General features: G+C 41.9%; 1 protein-coding gene across 1 annotated transcript in view; it reads right to left on the reverse strand.

The window, feature by feature from the left end:
* The window catches only part of NSMAF (neutral sphingomyelinase activation associated factor), a 50059-nt gene extending 37775 nt beyond the window's left edge, over positions 1 to 12284 (reverse strand). Inside the window, exons 1-5 of the mRNA XM_060243732.1 lie at positions 11979 to 12284; positions 508 to 597; positions 331 to 409; positions 182 to 246; positions 64 to 100 (exon numbers count right to left, since the gene is read on the reverse strand). Of these exons, the coding sequence (XP_060099715.1) occupies positions 64 to 100; positions 182 to 246; positions 331 to 409; positions 508 to 597; positions 11979 to 12031 (324 nt within the window). The 5' untranslated portion in view covers positions 12032 to 12284. The remainder of the gene's footprint in view (positions 1 to 63; positions 101 to 181; positions 247 to 330; positions 410 to 507; positions 598 to 11978) is intronic.
* Between the last annotated feature and the right edge of the window lie 4795 nt (positions 12285 to 17079).

Below are 17079 nucleotides of genomic sequence, written 5' to 3' on the forward strand. Positions count from 1 at the left end.
ATTCCCACCATATAAAGGCATTTACATTATTTTTAGCTGAGAAGTGGAATGTGCATCTCTTACCTGATTTGATATAATAGAAATTGTTCCAGGGGTTATCCTAAAAGGCAAATTTGAAAACTAGTTATTGCACTAATAAAATAACCTTGCAAAACCCTTAGACAGCTCCAAGATGACATACCCTGTAAACAGGTTTCTCTCATTTTCTTCAGGTGCTTCTATTTTAATGCAGTCTCTCAAAGGGATCTGTATGAATGTACAGAAATAAGAATTGTTTTCTTTTCCCCCTTCTAAAATAAATTGGCTATTGTATTCTGGTAAATTACTTACCTTAATAATGGGCTGGTTTATTTCATCAGGTTCAAATATCACAGATTTTGAGCAGATTTTCAATGATCCCCTGATTTTCCTTAGATTTCAAGGGAACAAAAATACCATTGCAGAATTTAAATTGAAGCACAATCATATTTCCAGAGTTATCTCAGTTTTAAAGATGTGGTAGTATACCTTCTATCTGTGCCATTTTTCTTCAGAATGTGGTTCGCAGTATGCTGTTCAAAGTAGTACTCCTCAAGATTAAGGAGCAACAAGGAAAACCTGAAACAATAAAAGTATTTTAAAGGGATCAAATTCTGTCAAGCGACTGCTATACATATAATCCCACAGAACTACTTTACATTTTACCAAAACCCTTTGAAAATATGTACTTTATTCACTAAAGAGGATACCAGATCCTCTGCTCATTTTTAGGTCATTTGATCACCACAGAAATCCACATATTGCCTTATTCAGTACCAGATAAGGGCATTCCACAGATTTTATCATGAGAAACTAAAGATTTCAGTTGCTACAGATACAAGCACAATGTATGACTACCCATGAGAAATCCTCAAGTGCATTTCAGGCTTGCAGAACACTATTTGGAGAATTAAATACCTCAAACACATTGAAGCCACAACTCTGCCATATATGTAACTGATCTGTCATTATGTGTTAAAATATTTCAACTCACTTTCTAAAAACAGCATGTTCAAACTGACTTACACTCATATCAGCACGAACTAAGATAAGCTAAAATAACCAGTAGTATTGTGTGGAGTGCCTTCTTTTGTTTATGTATCTACTACTAATCAGTGTAAGTATTTGGGAATCTGGGGCAGCAATATGTTTTTGGAAGCTTCCACGTGAACATGCATAGGACTAAGTGGCAAATTTAACTTTGAATAACATAATTATTATTCACAAGGAGCTATGTTAGAAATAAAAATTGGGCCTAACTAAATCCTCTATACCCAACCCATTCATAACTATTAGTTGGTAGCTGTTCTAACTGTGTAGGTCTCTAACACTTTATTTTGCAAAACATATTAAGTTAACAATGCCGAAAAAGAAAAAAAAAAGTCAACCTTCAATGCCAGAATAGATACCTTCCGCTGCCTCTAAACTGATGGTCATGACTAGTCAGCAGTTTTGAACAGAGTTTCCAAATATGAAAGTATGCCTTTGAAAATACCATGCTCCAGTGCCACAAAGAATCCAATCCAGCAGAGCATGAGGCTGCCATGCCTAATATAAGCATTGTGTCCTCTACGTTCACACTGGTAACTCCAACAACTTATTTAGCAGCAAGTAAGGCAAGTGCCTATAAACAACCTCACTGTCTTTTTCGTTTTAAGCATACCACAGTTTTATCAAGGAAGGGGGAAAGAAAGGCCAATCAAATAGAACCAGCAGGAAACAGTTGGATCCTGCACTTTAAAGAAGTTCACTATTACATGCAGGCTTTATGATAGCCTATCACTGATTCCCACCATTTATCAACAACAGGTAGTAAAAATTTATAAAATTTGAGTGCATGTATTTGGCCACTTTTTCCCTCTCAACTACAGAAGGAATAGGCCTCCAATCCAATAGGTCTCCCTGTCCAGCTATTCATTTCTACCAATGTTCCATTATAGTCTATTTCCTGTTAAGTATACATACAGCACCTATTCTCCCTATGTGGAAAATATGACAAAACCATGTCACCTTCCCAATTTCAATGCAAAACTTTTGCCTTTCTTACATGCCTTTTTAAGATGGTAACCATGAAGGTATGACCCAATCTTCTTTGAATGTGCTATGCAACAATAGTTAAAATTAATGAAGTAAAATTTTTCTGTCATTTATCTATTTCAAAACCTGTAATTTTATACCCCAAGTAACACTGCAGCACACAACACTGCTTAGTTACTTCTGGTTATGTACCCAGAAGTGATGTCACAGCACTGCAGCAACGCTTTAGGGATTTCCCAAATCTCTAGGGCAGAGGTGACGAACACATTTGTTAGAAGGACTGGATCTAACATAAATATTACTTTGTCAGGCTGGGCCATATGTGCAATAAAATGTAATGCTAAGTACCAGATATAAACTTTATGAAGGACACAAGCAAATCCAATTAACCATGTTATTTTTTACTCTTCATTATAAGCATACAAGATTTTAAAAAGGAAATTTATCGCATCAGATTATCGCGGAAAGCTGAACTGTATCACAATTTTGATAGTTTAATTTGGACAAACAGGCTAAACATTTAATGCTAAATAGCAGTAACCATATATTGGCTAATTCTCAAAGCAACGGTGAAATGGAAGGTCCTAGGACTTAAAATAAAAAGGTAAAGGTAGTCCCCTGTGCAAGCACCAGTTGTTTCAGACTCTGGGGTGACGTCGCATCACGATGTTTTCACGGCAAACCTTTTATGGGGTGGTTTGCCATTGCCTTCCCCAGTCATCTACACTTTCCCCCCAGCAAGCTGGGTGCCCATTTTACCAACCTTGGAAGGATGGAAGGCTGAGTCAACCTTGAGCCAGCTACCTGAACCCAGCTTCTGTCGGGATCAAACTCAGGTCATGAGCAGAGAGCTCGGACTGCAATACTGCAACTTTACCACTCTGCACCACGGGGCTCAGTCAGGACTTAAAATAGCAAGGGGATATTTCCAATCAGGGGAAAATGGTTCACTACTCACCTTCAGTCAGTGATGCAGATCTGATCCATATTAGGCTTCCAGAGGCTTCCTTCCATAGCTCCAGGGATATGGGCCACAGACAAGAGTTTCATCACTTGGATTAAAATGAAATTAAAGTAGTAGCTCTATTATTAGATCTTTCAGCCGCATTTGACACGGTTGACCATCAGCTACTGTCTAGCCGCCTCGCCGACATGGGGATCCAAAGGTTCACCTTGCAATGGATGGCCTCTTTTCTCAAAGGTCGGGGACAACGGGTGGTGATAGGGAAAGAATCATTCTGAAGACACCCACTTATATGTGGTGTGCCACAGGGAGCAGTTGTTCCCAATGTTATTTAACATCTATATGCGCCCCCATGCCCAGATTGTCAGGAGGTATGGGCTGGGATGTCACCAATATGTGGATGACACCCAGCTCTATCTATTGATGGGTGGCCAGTCCAACTGTACCCTGAATAATCTAGACCTGGCCCTTCAAGCTGTAGCATCTTGGCTCAGGCTGAGTCGGTTGAAGCTGCATCCAACAAAGATGGAGATTCTCTATCTGAGCCAGGGGGGCCCAGGAAGGGAGATCCCTTTGCCAGCTCTTGATAGGGTGCCACTGATATTGGCCCCTAAAGTCAAGAGCTTGGGAGTGCTCCTGGAGTCCTCCCTGACAATGGAGGTCCAGTAGCAGCCACTACCAAATCCACCTTTTTTCATCTTCGGCAGGTACGGCAGCTGGCCCCTTTTCTGAAACATGACGACTTAGCAATGGTGATCCATGCTACGGTCACCTAGAGAATAGATCACTGTAATGCTCTCTACATGGGGCTACCCTTGACCCTGGCTCGGAAACTACAGCTAGTGCAGAACACTGCAGCACGGCTGTTAATGGGGCTCCCTCAATGGGAGCACATTTGACCAGCACTGAAAGAGCTGCACTGGCTATCTATTGTGTTTCGAGTCCATTTCAAGGTGTTGGTATTGACCTATATGGCCAGGGGCCTGCATATCTACGGGACTGCCTTTCTCCGTATGTTCCCCAGAGAGCACTGTGTTCAGGGTCACAAAATCTACTGTCCATCCCCGGACCAAGGGAGGACAGACTGTGTTCTACATGGGCTAGGGCCTTCTCAGTGGCAGCACCAGGAGCCCTGGTGCAGGATCCATAAGGATCCATAAGGGATCTTTCTCAATTCCGCAGGGCTTGCAAAACTGAACTATTTCGACAGGCTTTCAACATCTAAACCGGGAGAAGACTGCCACTCCACACTGCTGAGGAATTATGATCATAGGATTGCCGTCAGAAGAAAGAAAGATCCCACCTATAATGAAGTTAAATCAGCACCATAAAGTGTTTTAAATTGTATTTTATTAGTTTCAAGTTGTAATTACAGATAACTGTTGTTAGCTGCCCTGAGTCTGCTTGCAGAGGACAGGATAAAAATCTAAAGTAATAAATAAATAATAAATAAATAAGCTCTAAGCACATTTAACTGGAACTGGATCCCATCAAAATGGGGTGTTTTTTTAAACTACTGTTTTCAATCCAATCCAAGTGATTCAACTCCCCATCAGTTTGGGAGATCAAACTATCAGTGTCTTGAATGAGAAAATAAGAGAAGTGTGCTGTTAGTTTGGACTTGGCAAATATCTGCTTGCTTCTTTGACTTTTGTACCTTAACTTTTCAAAAAGATTATAGGCCGATTATTAGGTTGACCAAGTGTTCACTAATGGCAGGCAAACTCCTGGTAATTATTTCTGATGCCTACTGTGCTGATACTCATCTGGTTGATGGGCAGGAGCACACTGGCAAATGGAGGTGGGGGGGGAGCAGAATCTTTGCCGCTATGTGGTATCACTTCCAGCATGACCTGGAAGTGCCTACCTTGCACCGGTGATGCCAGTGTTTCTGGGTTGTGCCAGAAGTGACATAATTGTGTCCTGCCAGTTGCCAGGCCATGCCTGGTAACCATGGTTATTAATCTGGTTTGCCATATGTTCACAGCTATTCTTATGAGAAATTGGTTGTACAAAAAGACGATGCAAGTCAAGTTATAGTTAACTAGGAATAAGGCCCATTGTGAACAAAATACAATGGGTTCTAGAAAGAGGTTCTGGGAGAGTGCCCCCCTCTGTTGTCTTTCCACCCAGCCAAGTGAAGGCATTCACTCCCCTCCACCTCAAGGGAGAGCAGTTGTAATTCTGGAGAGCAGATCTCCAGCCCTTACCTGGAGATTGTCAACAGTGGTTCCCCAGGATGAAATGGCTGGTTTGGATGGTGGAGTCTATGGCATTGTTCCTGTCTAAGGTCCCACCTCTTCTCAAACCCCACCCTCTCCAGGCTTCACCCCTCAAATCTCCAGGAATTTTCTAACCTGGAGTTGGCAACTCTATCGCCTTCCCTTTATCTGCCCCTCTGACTTCAGCGTTCCATTGCCTCCCTCTTCCCTGCAGCCTCTACCTAGGAAAAGGACAGTCTTTCTCCACAGTGGGGGCTACCAAAGCAGCTACATCATTCTTCTCTCCGCTCCCCTTTGATCCACACAACAACCCTGTGAAGCAGGTTAGACTGAAAGTCTGACTGGTCCAAAATCACCCAGTCAGCTTCCACAGCAAGAACCTGGGTCTGGTAGGCCCCACTCTGAAGCCCTAGCTACTATACCATCCTCAAACTCCACCACAAAATATCCATGGATTTCTCACCAACCTGGAACTAGAAGCAGCCCAAGTAAGGACTGGCCCCAATGAGTTCTCTCTCAGAGGTCTTCAGTAATACCTTCTAGACCAACTCTCTCTCTCTGATAACATTGTTGTCTTAAACACAGGACTTCAATCTTGCTCTGTCTCTCACTTTCCCTCCCTATTTCTCTCTCTGTATCTGGTCTGCTGCTACGGGACACCATTTCCCCCCTGTCTCTGTTTCCCTTCCAGAAGAGGATAAGGAGCAGCCCTCAATCAATCAAGGGAAGGCTTTATCTGGCTCTTTCCCTCCTTCTCCCTCAGCCAATCAAAGGAAGGCTAACGCTGGCTGTTTCCTTCCTCCTCCCTCAGCCAAGAGAAGGAAGGGTTTCTCTCTTTCCTCTGTGAAGCAGTGCAACAGGTGGCTCAGTCAACAGGAGAGTAGGGAGAGCCATAAACTTCCAGAACCAAGGTTGGTTGCCTTTTACTGACAGAACCAGCTTGACTGGCTAGCAACAGCCACTTGGGTGGGAGAGAGAAGCGGACTCAACCAATGGCATGCAAGTACTCTTGATTGATGGTGTGATAGGCCGAAAGTTGATGGAGTGCACCCTCAAGCAAAAGGAGAGCTCCGTGTTGCCAAGACAAAAAGGGCTTTTATATCTATGGAATAACTTTCCCTGGGTATGAATATTGCACTTGTTAAAAGAAACAAAAATAACAATTGCCTGTTATCTGTGGATGACCAGTCCACTGGCTAAATGAACTGGTTCTTCAGAGCTCCAGGTACACAGTAATGAGATTTCTTCAATTATTTGATAGTGTAATTTTCTCCCTGGGAGGATAAGAATTCTATCACACAGAATGGTATCCTAGTAACTCTCTGCCTGTACTGTATGCCATTTTTTATTACCTAGTAATTATTAATTTAGTACATTAGGTTAGTTATTTCTGGTTCTTCACTTGCCTTTTATTAGAAGAGGAAAGATGAGAAAAACATTTGATGTCAACAACTGAGGCAGAGGATATGACATGCACTTCCTCTTTTCACACTTGCTCAAAACATCCAAAGCTGGGTCTGTATGCCTGCTAGTGAGGATATATGCACACAAGGACTACAGCTGACTATATTTCTGTGCAAAATACTTGAGCTCAGCTCAGACACTCTGAAACAATGCAAGCAATGAATTCAGCCAAACCATAACATCAAAACTAGCCCTTGGTTTTCAGGTTCAGAGTTCTAGTGAAACAAGAAAACACAGGCGATTACATGCTGGAGCCAAAGGCATCTTTCCATACATGGAAGGAGACTTCTGCTAAGGGAACAACTGTTTTACACATCATATTACACTGTTGTGGAACAAAAGAGGAACTAAATCCAAAAGTAATCTTTGACAGGTACAAGCCAAAGAACCTATCATGCCACTATGCAAAGTTCTAGCACAAATATTTGAGGAACACAACTTACAGTTTTCTTTTAATCTAACCCTGCAATGACAGCCTAGATAAAATATTTATTGCATCTATCTAGTACAATGTGTGTTTCTACAATGAAGTCTATACAGATGCTTTGCCAATTAAACTTTCATTCATGGTATAACACAGATGCTATAACAACTATGGGAGTGCATATTCATACTACACAAGACATCATTTGTTTTAAGGACCAAACTGGCATGGTAATGGAGATGTTTAGTCTATCAGTAAACCCTAATAGCTACTATCTACCAAACAAAATACAAGTTTCTGAACAAGAATCAAAGCAACATACTGTATATTGCTACAAGAACCAAAGAAGCCTTTTAAATGCAATCTCAGTCAACCAGCTTTACTTCATTGGAGTTTAATACAACCAGCAATTCAAACCATCAGAACCATTACTTAACACCAGTAACACCCTTCAGTGTATTTGCAATTTCCCCCAACATTTTCCCTGTTTATATATAATTATGGAAAGCTGAGCATTATGTAGGGATGCAAGAAAATTAGATTCCCTAGAATTTCCCCGCAGAATATTTCATTATAAACATTCAACCCACCTATGTTTTAGCATTTCCAGCTCATTTTAAAGCTTTTCTAGTTCAAAAATGCAGTCTGTCAAGAAGTATTACTCTATCATTAGTCATATTATCGGAAAACTTTCAGAAGCAGTCATTATATAGCATATATTTTATATATTTATTTATATCCTCAGTTCTAAGTACTTGTGATGTTGCGTTAAAATAGCAATCAGTGTGCCCCTCCCCAAAATCTATGCACAGGCACATAAACATTTTATAGTACAGCAGTAGCTAGTATCAGCATTAAGAATTTGAAGAATTAATAATTACTCTGTCACAAAACAAAATAAAGTAACAGAAATAATCCACCTTTGTGACAACATAATGAGAAGAAAACATCTATAAACTATTAAAGGTGACCATAAGTATGTCAGTTATAAGCAAAGCCTAGCAGTTTCTAGCACATGCTGGGAAAGTGAAAGTAACAGAACTGCCAGGTTGATCATCTAAGTGACAGAAGGTGGCTGGTTGCCAGATTGCATCAGCCTGAGCAATGTCAGCATGACTCAGCAGGAAGCTGATTGGTTACCTGGCTGGACTTGATGTATAAATGTACAGACACTTTACTGTCTGTGGGATATGTATGGTGGTGTTGCAGCGGAGCATTCTGTCGGATTGGAGAGTGGAGGTGTAAATAAATTGTATATAGTGGTTTTAACACTACTGTGTGCAAGCCTTCATTCTTTGTGTCACTAAAGACCACCCTCACTAAGCACAGGCGCATCAACAAAGCATTACTATGTTCTCTCTGTCCTAATTAGAAATCATGCTGCTATATTTCCCTCTGATTTCTGTATTTATAGCCATTTAATTTCCTCTCAGTGTATCTATCTGTAACTGATCAGGCCATCCTGTTTGCTTCCAAATAGAGTTGCTATTCCTCAACTTGTCTAAATTGAGAAAAGGCCTGCTTTAGCATTATGAGCCTTTTATGGCATCTATTCAATTTAATTGCTTCACTTCATCTTCTTCAATTTTTCATTCAACAGCTAAGTATTTGATCATCTACATTTATTCATCAGATGCTGGTCAAGGTATACTTCCAATAAAGTCAAAGAGTAGTTTACAAGAAAGTGTGGGACTGGATAGGAGTTTGCTGGGGCCACACCAGACATTGGTGGGTCTGTGAACTATTACAAATTCAGGTTGTTTTTTTAATGCAGCAGGCAGCTTCTCAGTCTACAGAGTGTCAAGTGACAATTAAAGGACAATGCATCAGGGCTTTTAAAGATTTTCTTTGGCTTTCCAAGGGCAAGCACCATTCTCACTGAAATTAATGAAAAGTACATTATAGGAGCACTTGCTGGATGGCATTGGCTAAAGCTCTTATTTTTCAAGTATCCCATGGTAAAGACAGATGTATATAGTTTGAGTGGTAAGCCTTATCGTTGATTCAAAATCACTCCCAAATTTTTCAACGTGAATAGGGCCAGGAATAACCAGTCCTTCCGTTCCAAAGGAAGTCATCTGTGAAGAATACTGATCTGCTGGCCCTTATGGTAACAATAACATCAATTTTCTGACAGCAGAGCGAATCTAGAGTGAAGTCTTACATTTTGAAAAGCAAATACAGGCAGTCTTTAAGAAACTATGCCAAAAACACCTAATCAAGCTTGGTGTTCAGTTTCAAACCTAGGCCAAAGGCTGAAAAAATCTACACTGGATCTAGAAGGTGGCAAATGTGTTAACATAAGCATGTCAGCAAAGTATGTCAACAAAGTTTGCCTGGCAGCAGAAAATTTGTATCTAAAGTACAGAAAATCTGTCTTCATTTTATGATGCTATGGTTAGGGAAGTATAACTAGCTTAACAGGGACTAGCCCCACACCAGGCTGCAATGCTTGATCAAGGACTTCCTAGTTAAACAAGTTGCAATTTACCATGATGCCTGACTATGGTGACTTTGGTGAACATCCGTTTGTTTATTCAACATAATCAGGCATATTAAAGTGAAATTTAATCCAAGTTTAGACTCCTATTTTGTTTGCTAAGCCCACCTGCATTTGGATGTAATGGTGAGCTGGAACTTAAATCAAACCAGGAAGGGTCCGATTAAGCATCACACACTGGAGGAAGAGGGAAGTGCAAGAGATGTGTGGAAACAAACAGTATTTGTGTTCCACTGGAGTTTGATTACAATTTATAATGAAATCTGAATTCAGCCCAAACTTCTGAAGTAATATAAACCTGGTTTACAAAATATCCTATGGATTAATAAGATCCACAAGACACTTTACTGTTTAAAATATGTAGAGCTCATTTCAAGTATATTATTCTTAAACACTTTAGCTCTCCCCTCCATAATACTCAGCCCAAAGACAAGCAGGATTAGAAGCTTCTAAAAACAGAATCTCAGAATCTTGAACCATGTAATGACTTTCATTGCTAGGCATCAACCATCTTTCATTTCATTTCATTTCATTTCATTCCTTTCATTTCAAAGATTAAAAGCTGTCAAGAACCTCCTTCCTTTTAGTGTAAGAGGTTTGTTATCCTGTCAGATTGTTACATTTGAGAAGGTAAGGGAATTTTATGTCAAAGCAGGGAAGAACACTAAGCAAACCAAATAGTATCCACAACACACGTACTGGTAATATGAATGCTAAAAAAAAAATCCTGGATGGCTTGCTGTTAATAATTCATTTTTCAGGCTAGCTGCTTCTTCAACCATCTGCAGAGCCTCATCCCCATGTGATCTTTGCAGTCAAGTGCTCAACACATCCGATATAGAGAGATTTTCTTCTTGCATCAGAAAATGTATCTGTACAATGGACATGTGACCTCTGCATCACACTCTTTCTTTAAATGGCGACTCTCATTACAATTACTCATATGAACAAAATTATGGCAGTTTCTCAGACACATTCCAGATGGAAGATCAAGGTAGTCTACCCACAAAGACACTCACTACTGAGAGGAATGAACATAACTAAGAATAATAATAAGTTTTTATTTATACCCCGCCCTCCCTCATTATTGGGGTAGGGAGTAATGCACCACAAAATCTGTTTCAAAGCTAAAATTTTTACCCTGACTTCCTGATCTTAAACCCCAAAATTGCAGTCAGGGAAATGCACTAAGTCCATGTTTAAAAATGTTTTTGCCTATCTCTGCTTCAGTTCCTGATATCAAAAAGAGGCTTGAAGGAGGGACAAATTTAAGTCACATAACCAAAATAATGTCACAAATACTGGAACATTACATACCTTCAAATATCTTTTGATTTTTTTATCTGCTGAAATAGGTTAAAACAATAGTAAAAAATAAGCTTAATAAGGCTAGCCATATCAGGCCCAATTTAAACAAGACATCAACCAAGGCACAGGAAGTTGCTGGTTTAACTCTTGGTAGATGTTCAGTGTTTCATGAAAGGTTGGTTGCTACAAATCAGTCACTTCACACAGCCCATTTTATTGGTCAATTTACACATGCACAATAGATTCCACCACACGGTGGATGCAGGCTCATATTCTGAAATGTTCCAAATGTATTTAAAGCTCCTTGCAAATAGAAGAACAGTACGGCTAGGAAGGGTGTGCGTGTCCTTTCTTCCCTGCTATGCTACTTCTCCATATGCACGGACACCATCGTCTTCCTCTACTGGACATGTAAACCAGACCATGAAGAAGATTCTAAGCAGATATAAAGTTGCAGGGTTGGGATCATTAGCCTGGCCGGCTTCGCTTCGTAGCCAGCCCTCCGTGAGCTTTAGACGCCCTAACATTTGGTTCTAAGTTTGGTTTGCCTAACCGAAGACGATGAGACTTGCACTCTTAAGTGCGTTAGACAAGCTTCGGAGGATTCTAGAGGCGAGTCCAGATGGTGTCAAATATACCGCAGTGCCCCAAGAAAAGAATCGCTCGACTTCCGTGTCATTCGCACGCATTCATCACATTGCAAAACAAATGCAAAGACTGGCTGGCGGCTTCCACGCAAGCCTCGAGACGAGACCGCCCCCCCCCCCCACCTCCGTCCTTTCCCTCGCGACAGTTAATCCGGCCTGATAGGGCAGCGAAGGTGGCTGTTTTCGAAGGGGACCCCCACCCTTCCCCCTCGATGTGGGTGGGGGACACTTTAATCCATCTCCCATTCTCTTGGAGAAGGCATCGGAACAGCGGTGGAGTTGCGGCCGCCTCCCTCCCCTCGCCCACGAAGAGGAAGAACATGCACTGCGGCCGAAGCAGCCACGGGAGCAGAGGCACCCCCTCCCTGCCAGGGGCCTTCGGCGCCTCACCCACCTCTCCTTGGAGTAGAGCTGCTGTTCCTGCCGTCTCTTCCGAATGAAGGCCATGAACCCGGCCCGGCTGCGTTTCCCCGGCCCTTCTGCTGTGCAGCCGGAAGGAACTGGCAAGCAGGCAGAGGCCCCTCTCGCCGCCAGAGGACTCTTCGCCAGACCATTTAGACCGGAGGGGCTGTCCCGCAACGCGCGCCGGCTAGGCTCCAACCAGGCATTTTCGGCTCACCGGTCTTCCTGGTTTCCTTCTCGCCTAGTAATCCTCGTTCGCAGCTGGAGCCTGATTTCTGGAAGTCATATGCTCTGCTCCGGAACGCAGGAGGAGGCGCTGTTTTATAGTTCATGGAGTGTGCCGGAAAGTAACTCTGCACATGCTCAGGATGGTTTTTGTCTCTGTTAGTGTCGTCATTCGCTTCGGGCTTGCTTGGCATTGGAAGCAAAGGCGTTGGGTGACGGGAGGACTAGGCTGTCAGGCTAAAGCGATAGATGCCCTGCTAGGCAAAAAGTAAGATCTGGACTGCTCTTCTGTGCACACCTACTCCTCAGTGGAGTTTCACTGGTTTCCATGAAACTTACTCTCATTGCAGCAGAAATAAATAGGGATAGTAACCCAAGTTGGGAAATTTCTGGAGATTTGGGGGCAGAACCTAGAAAGTAGGGTTACCAGGTCCGTTCTGGCCACCAGTGGCGGATGGGGGGGCGGGGTGCCAGATTCTGATAGAGACACTCCTGGATATTTGGGAATGGAGCCTGGGAAGAACAGGGACCTCAATGGAATACAATACACCCTCCAAAGCATCAATTTCTGTAGAGGAACTGATCTCTGTAGTCTGGAGAGGAGCTGTAATAATGGGATCCCTAGGTTCCAGCTGGAGACTGGCATCCCTAGGGGCTGGAGTTTGGGAACTCCAATTGGGAGGGAGCTCAGAAGGATATAATGCCATAGACTCCATCCTCTGAGGTGCTATCCAGGGGAACTGATCGCTTTTCTGGACATTAGTTGTAATTCTAGGAGAACTCCAAGCCTTCCCTGGAAGTAGACATTCCTAAGAATCAAAGACAGAAGGCACAAGATCTTGCTTCTCCTTTCTCTCTCCCATACAAGCTTTGCTATTTCTTGGGAGACTGATTTCTGAGGAACTCATGGGTTCATCAAAGGGTCAAGCAAAGATAGTGCTTTCTACAAATCTTGCCCAACTTTTTTATGGTAGTTAGAACATATATTAGAACATATGAAGCTGCCTTATACTGAACCAGACCCTTGGTCCATCAAAGTCAGTATTGTCTTCTCAGACTGGCAGCAGCTCTCCAGGGTCTCAAGCTGAGGTTTTTCACACCTATTTGCCTGGACCCTTTTTTGGAGATGCCAGGGATTGAACCTGGGACCTTCTGCTTCCCAAGCAGATGCTCTACGACTGAGCCACCATCCCTCCCCAACAGGACATGCAAAAGAACTAGAAGGGAATACAAAGTTGGAGTTGTTGCACCTTTAAGACCAACAAAGTTTTATTCAGAATGTAAACTTTCATGTGCTCTAAGCACACCATCAGATGAGGAATCAGGTACAGTGAGCAGAGCTACATATAGCTGGTAGGTAGTGATTTAGAATGCAAACCACTACCAGCTATATGTAGCTCTGCTCAATGTACCCGATTCATGTGCTTAGAGCACATGAATTACATTCTTAATAAAACTTTGTTGGTCTTAAAGGTGATACTTGACTCCTACTTTGTTAAACTAGGAACTAGTTTGGGGAAACTTGAATATGGCAGTTCTTCTCCAAGCAACTTGGAGAATTCAAACCAGGGTATCCCAGATTCTGATCTGATACTATTATACTTCTCCCTTGGAGAAGAATTGTCATTATGCAAATCAAGGAGGAATCAAAGAAAATTAAAAGCAGTCGAAAATCTGCAATCACATCAACAATACATATATTTATATATTTACACAAAGTATGAATTAATTCTGTAACAATCAAGTTTCTCTTCTGTAGTTTACAGTGTGCTTGTTGATACAGCCTCCTGAATTAGTGGGACAAATTGAGTTTTTTGCCTTGCAGGCCTAGAATGAAACTTAGTGCTGAGTTGGCATAGAGCCTGATTATCTCAGTAGCTTCCGTCTCTGCTCAGAAGCTGGAATCTCCTGAGCACCTACAGCTCCATTCCACTTCCCTCCTATGCAGCAACTCAGCAGACATATTCATACCAGTATAAACAAATGCATAGATTCAAGCCCTGCAAGCATCCATCTACAAGGCAGCTTCTAAAAATTCTTGTCCAGAACTTGAGCTCCAGCTTGTGGTGAGATGGATGTGTGTATTTGTCTGATCCAGCTTTTAGAGCATCACTGCAAATGTTGCTATTCAAATGTTTACAGTACTGGAGCAGTCATTTATGATGGAAGATATATTGCTTAATCTAGCATGGGGGAGGTTTTACACATGGCTGTTACATGCCCAGATGTACACAAAAGCTGTCCCTTAGAACAACTTTCATCATCAATCAAGATATCTAATTCTCAACCTGTCCATGTCTGCGGATACTTACATCGAATGAGTCGGGTCGCAGACAGACAAGGCAGCTGGTTCTATAAACCTGAGAGAAACAACAGTTCTGCAGAAAAATCTGAAATTAAAAATAAACAAAATGAGGGTTTAAAACTCACCAAAATTATAAAGAAGTAGCCACAGCTTTAAAAAAAAATATCTATGTCCTCAGTACCAGTTGCTAGGTAACAACATTGTCAAGTCTTGGTTTTTGTCAAGAGAAGTTAGCATGAAGGAGCGGGCTGTTTTGGCCTTTGGCGAAAGCACAGTTGGGATAACAGACATATTTTCAGAAAAATCTGAAATCTTTTTTTAAAAAACCCAAAAGCAACAACTGGGGGTTAACCTCCCTCTAAATAATAGAAGCAGCATCTGTGCTTTTACCTTTAAGGAATGGATACTCATTGGCTATTGCGGAGGTTGGTAAGTAACCATTGCAAGTCTTCAAACCTTGGTTTCTGTCAATAAAAGGCAGAGGGAAAGCCATTTCTAGGCTTATTTTGGTCTCCCAGTCCACACTGGGGCCAAGCTTAACTGCAGTCACTGGGCAATTTGGTACCATGCAGTTTGTGCAGCTCAACAAGGAGTGGCAGTGGCTATGACTTGATGTCACACAACTCACTAGAGCCCAGAAGACGCCTCCATACAACTTGTACAACTTGGCTAGGCCCAACAGTGACCACCACACAACTCACCTTAATGACTTCCTGCCGCATGACTTTTGCAAGTTGGCTAGACATTTCACATATGGATGGAAGGAGGAAAATCCGGAAGCCATAGAGTATCAGACCAGAATCTGGGATACCCTGGTTTGAATCCTGACTCTGTCATGGAAGCTCACTGGATGACTTTGGCCAGTCTCTCTCAGCTGAATTACCTCACAGGGTTGTTGTGATGATAAAATGGAGGAGGAGAATGATGTAAGCTACATTGGGTCTCCATTGTTGTATAAATGAAGTGAACCAATAACAAATGGAGCTGAAGATGGAAGGAAGCAGATAAGTTTGAGTCCAGTGGCACCTTTAAGAGCAACAAAATTTATTCAAGGTATAAGCTTTTGTGTGCAAACATATTTCACACAGAAGCTCGTATCTTGAATAAAATTTTGTGCCACCGAACTCAAACTTTGTTCTACTGCTTCAGACCAACACGGCTACCTACCTGAACAGGTAAAAGAATGGTTGGCTGATAAGTGAACGGAAGAAAAGGAAGCTGAAGAGATATGGAGCTAGGCCAGGTCCAGTTGTGCAGTGGGGAACCTGCAAGCACTTATACTATAGATTAGGTACATGAAAAAGACCATATGTTAGTTGTTTGATTCTCAAATGAGGAGTATGTAAGGTCTTTTGAACAAGATGGTATATGTTCTGAAACATGATTCCATTCAGATCAGTTTTATGCTTTGACCAGCTGTTAACGTCAGCCCATTACATATAATACTTTATGCCTTACACCATATCATATATAGACCATGGACAGAGAGAGGTTTACTCAGGAGTGACCAGTGACTTCCAAGTAATTAAAGGTAGTTCCCACCTACCCACTCCAGTGCTGCTGTAATACCATCCTTCCATTTATAAGTTCTGCAGCAGCTTTTCTCCACTTTAACTCCTATTTTGTTCTACTACTTCAGACCAACGTGACAGACTACTTGGATCTTTCCTGTGAAGGAAAAGAAGGTGCATGAATGGATGAGAAAATGACAGTACTGGCAGTCTTTCCCACCTGTCTCTCCTTCATGCACACTGTCACCCTGACCACCTGTCTCAGTTGGGGTGTGGAATTAATAAGAGACAAGGCTGGCAAAAGAGGGTACAGAGGGATCTTCTAACCTATATATACCAAGGTAAGTTTCATGAGGAAGACTCTAAAATAACTGAGACCAATTTTTTAAAAAAGGTGTTTTATTTGAGGTATTTATTAAACACAGCACATACACAAAACATAATCAAATAACACAATCAAGCTTAAAGAACAGCAGCGTGTTTCAGAGACGAAAGGGATCTCGATGTGATAATTACCAAACGTGTAGAACTCCTGAAGGCCAGATTAGGAAGTCCTTCATACCATGACCTCACATTAACTTCAGAAGAAACTATAAGATTGTTCTAGAACAAATTGGTTGCAGAGCTGAGTTAGGGCCATTTTAACGTCATTTTTTTTGTACTCAGTACAGTATGAATGAAATAATGTTGAACTATTTAGATGCCAAAATGTGTTTAGGAAAGTCTGGAATCTTCCCTTCTATAGTTCTCTAGTACTTTTCAATGAGGTAGTTCCATAGGCCCGTCTTGTCTTCCAACAATCCCATCTACCAACCTTCCTTCCCTGCCTGAATACCAGAAACTCCATGAGTAGTAGCTAGGGGGCCCCTATCATCATCAAAGTGACAGCTGCCCTGCCCACACATGCACGTGCACACAAAAAACAAACGCCGTATGTTTCCTTATGGGGGAGTGATGTAACAGTCCCCGATGGTGGCTAGGGATCCACCCACCTCAAGGAATGCCGGATGTTTCCTAAGGGGGAAAGAAGGGTCAACCACAGGTGTAGCAGG

The sequence above is a fragment of the Heteronotia binoei genome, chromosome 7, assembly GCF_032191835.1.
Source record: "Heteronotia binoei isolate CCM8104 ecotype False Entrance Well chromosome 7, APGP_CSIRO_Hbin_v1, whole genome shotgun sequence".
NCBI lineage: Eukaryota > Metazoa > Chordata > Lepidosauria > Squamata > Gekkonidae > Heteronotia > Heteronotia binoei.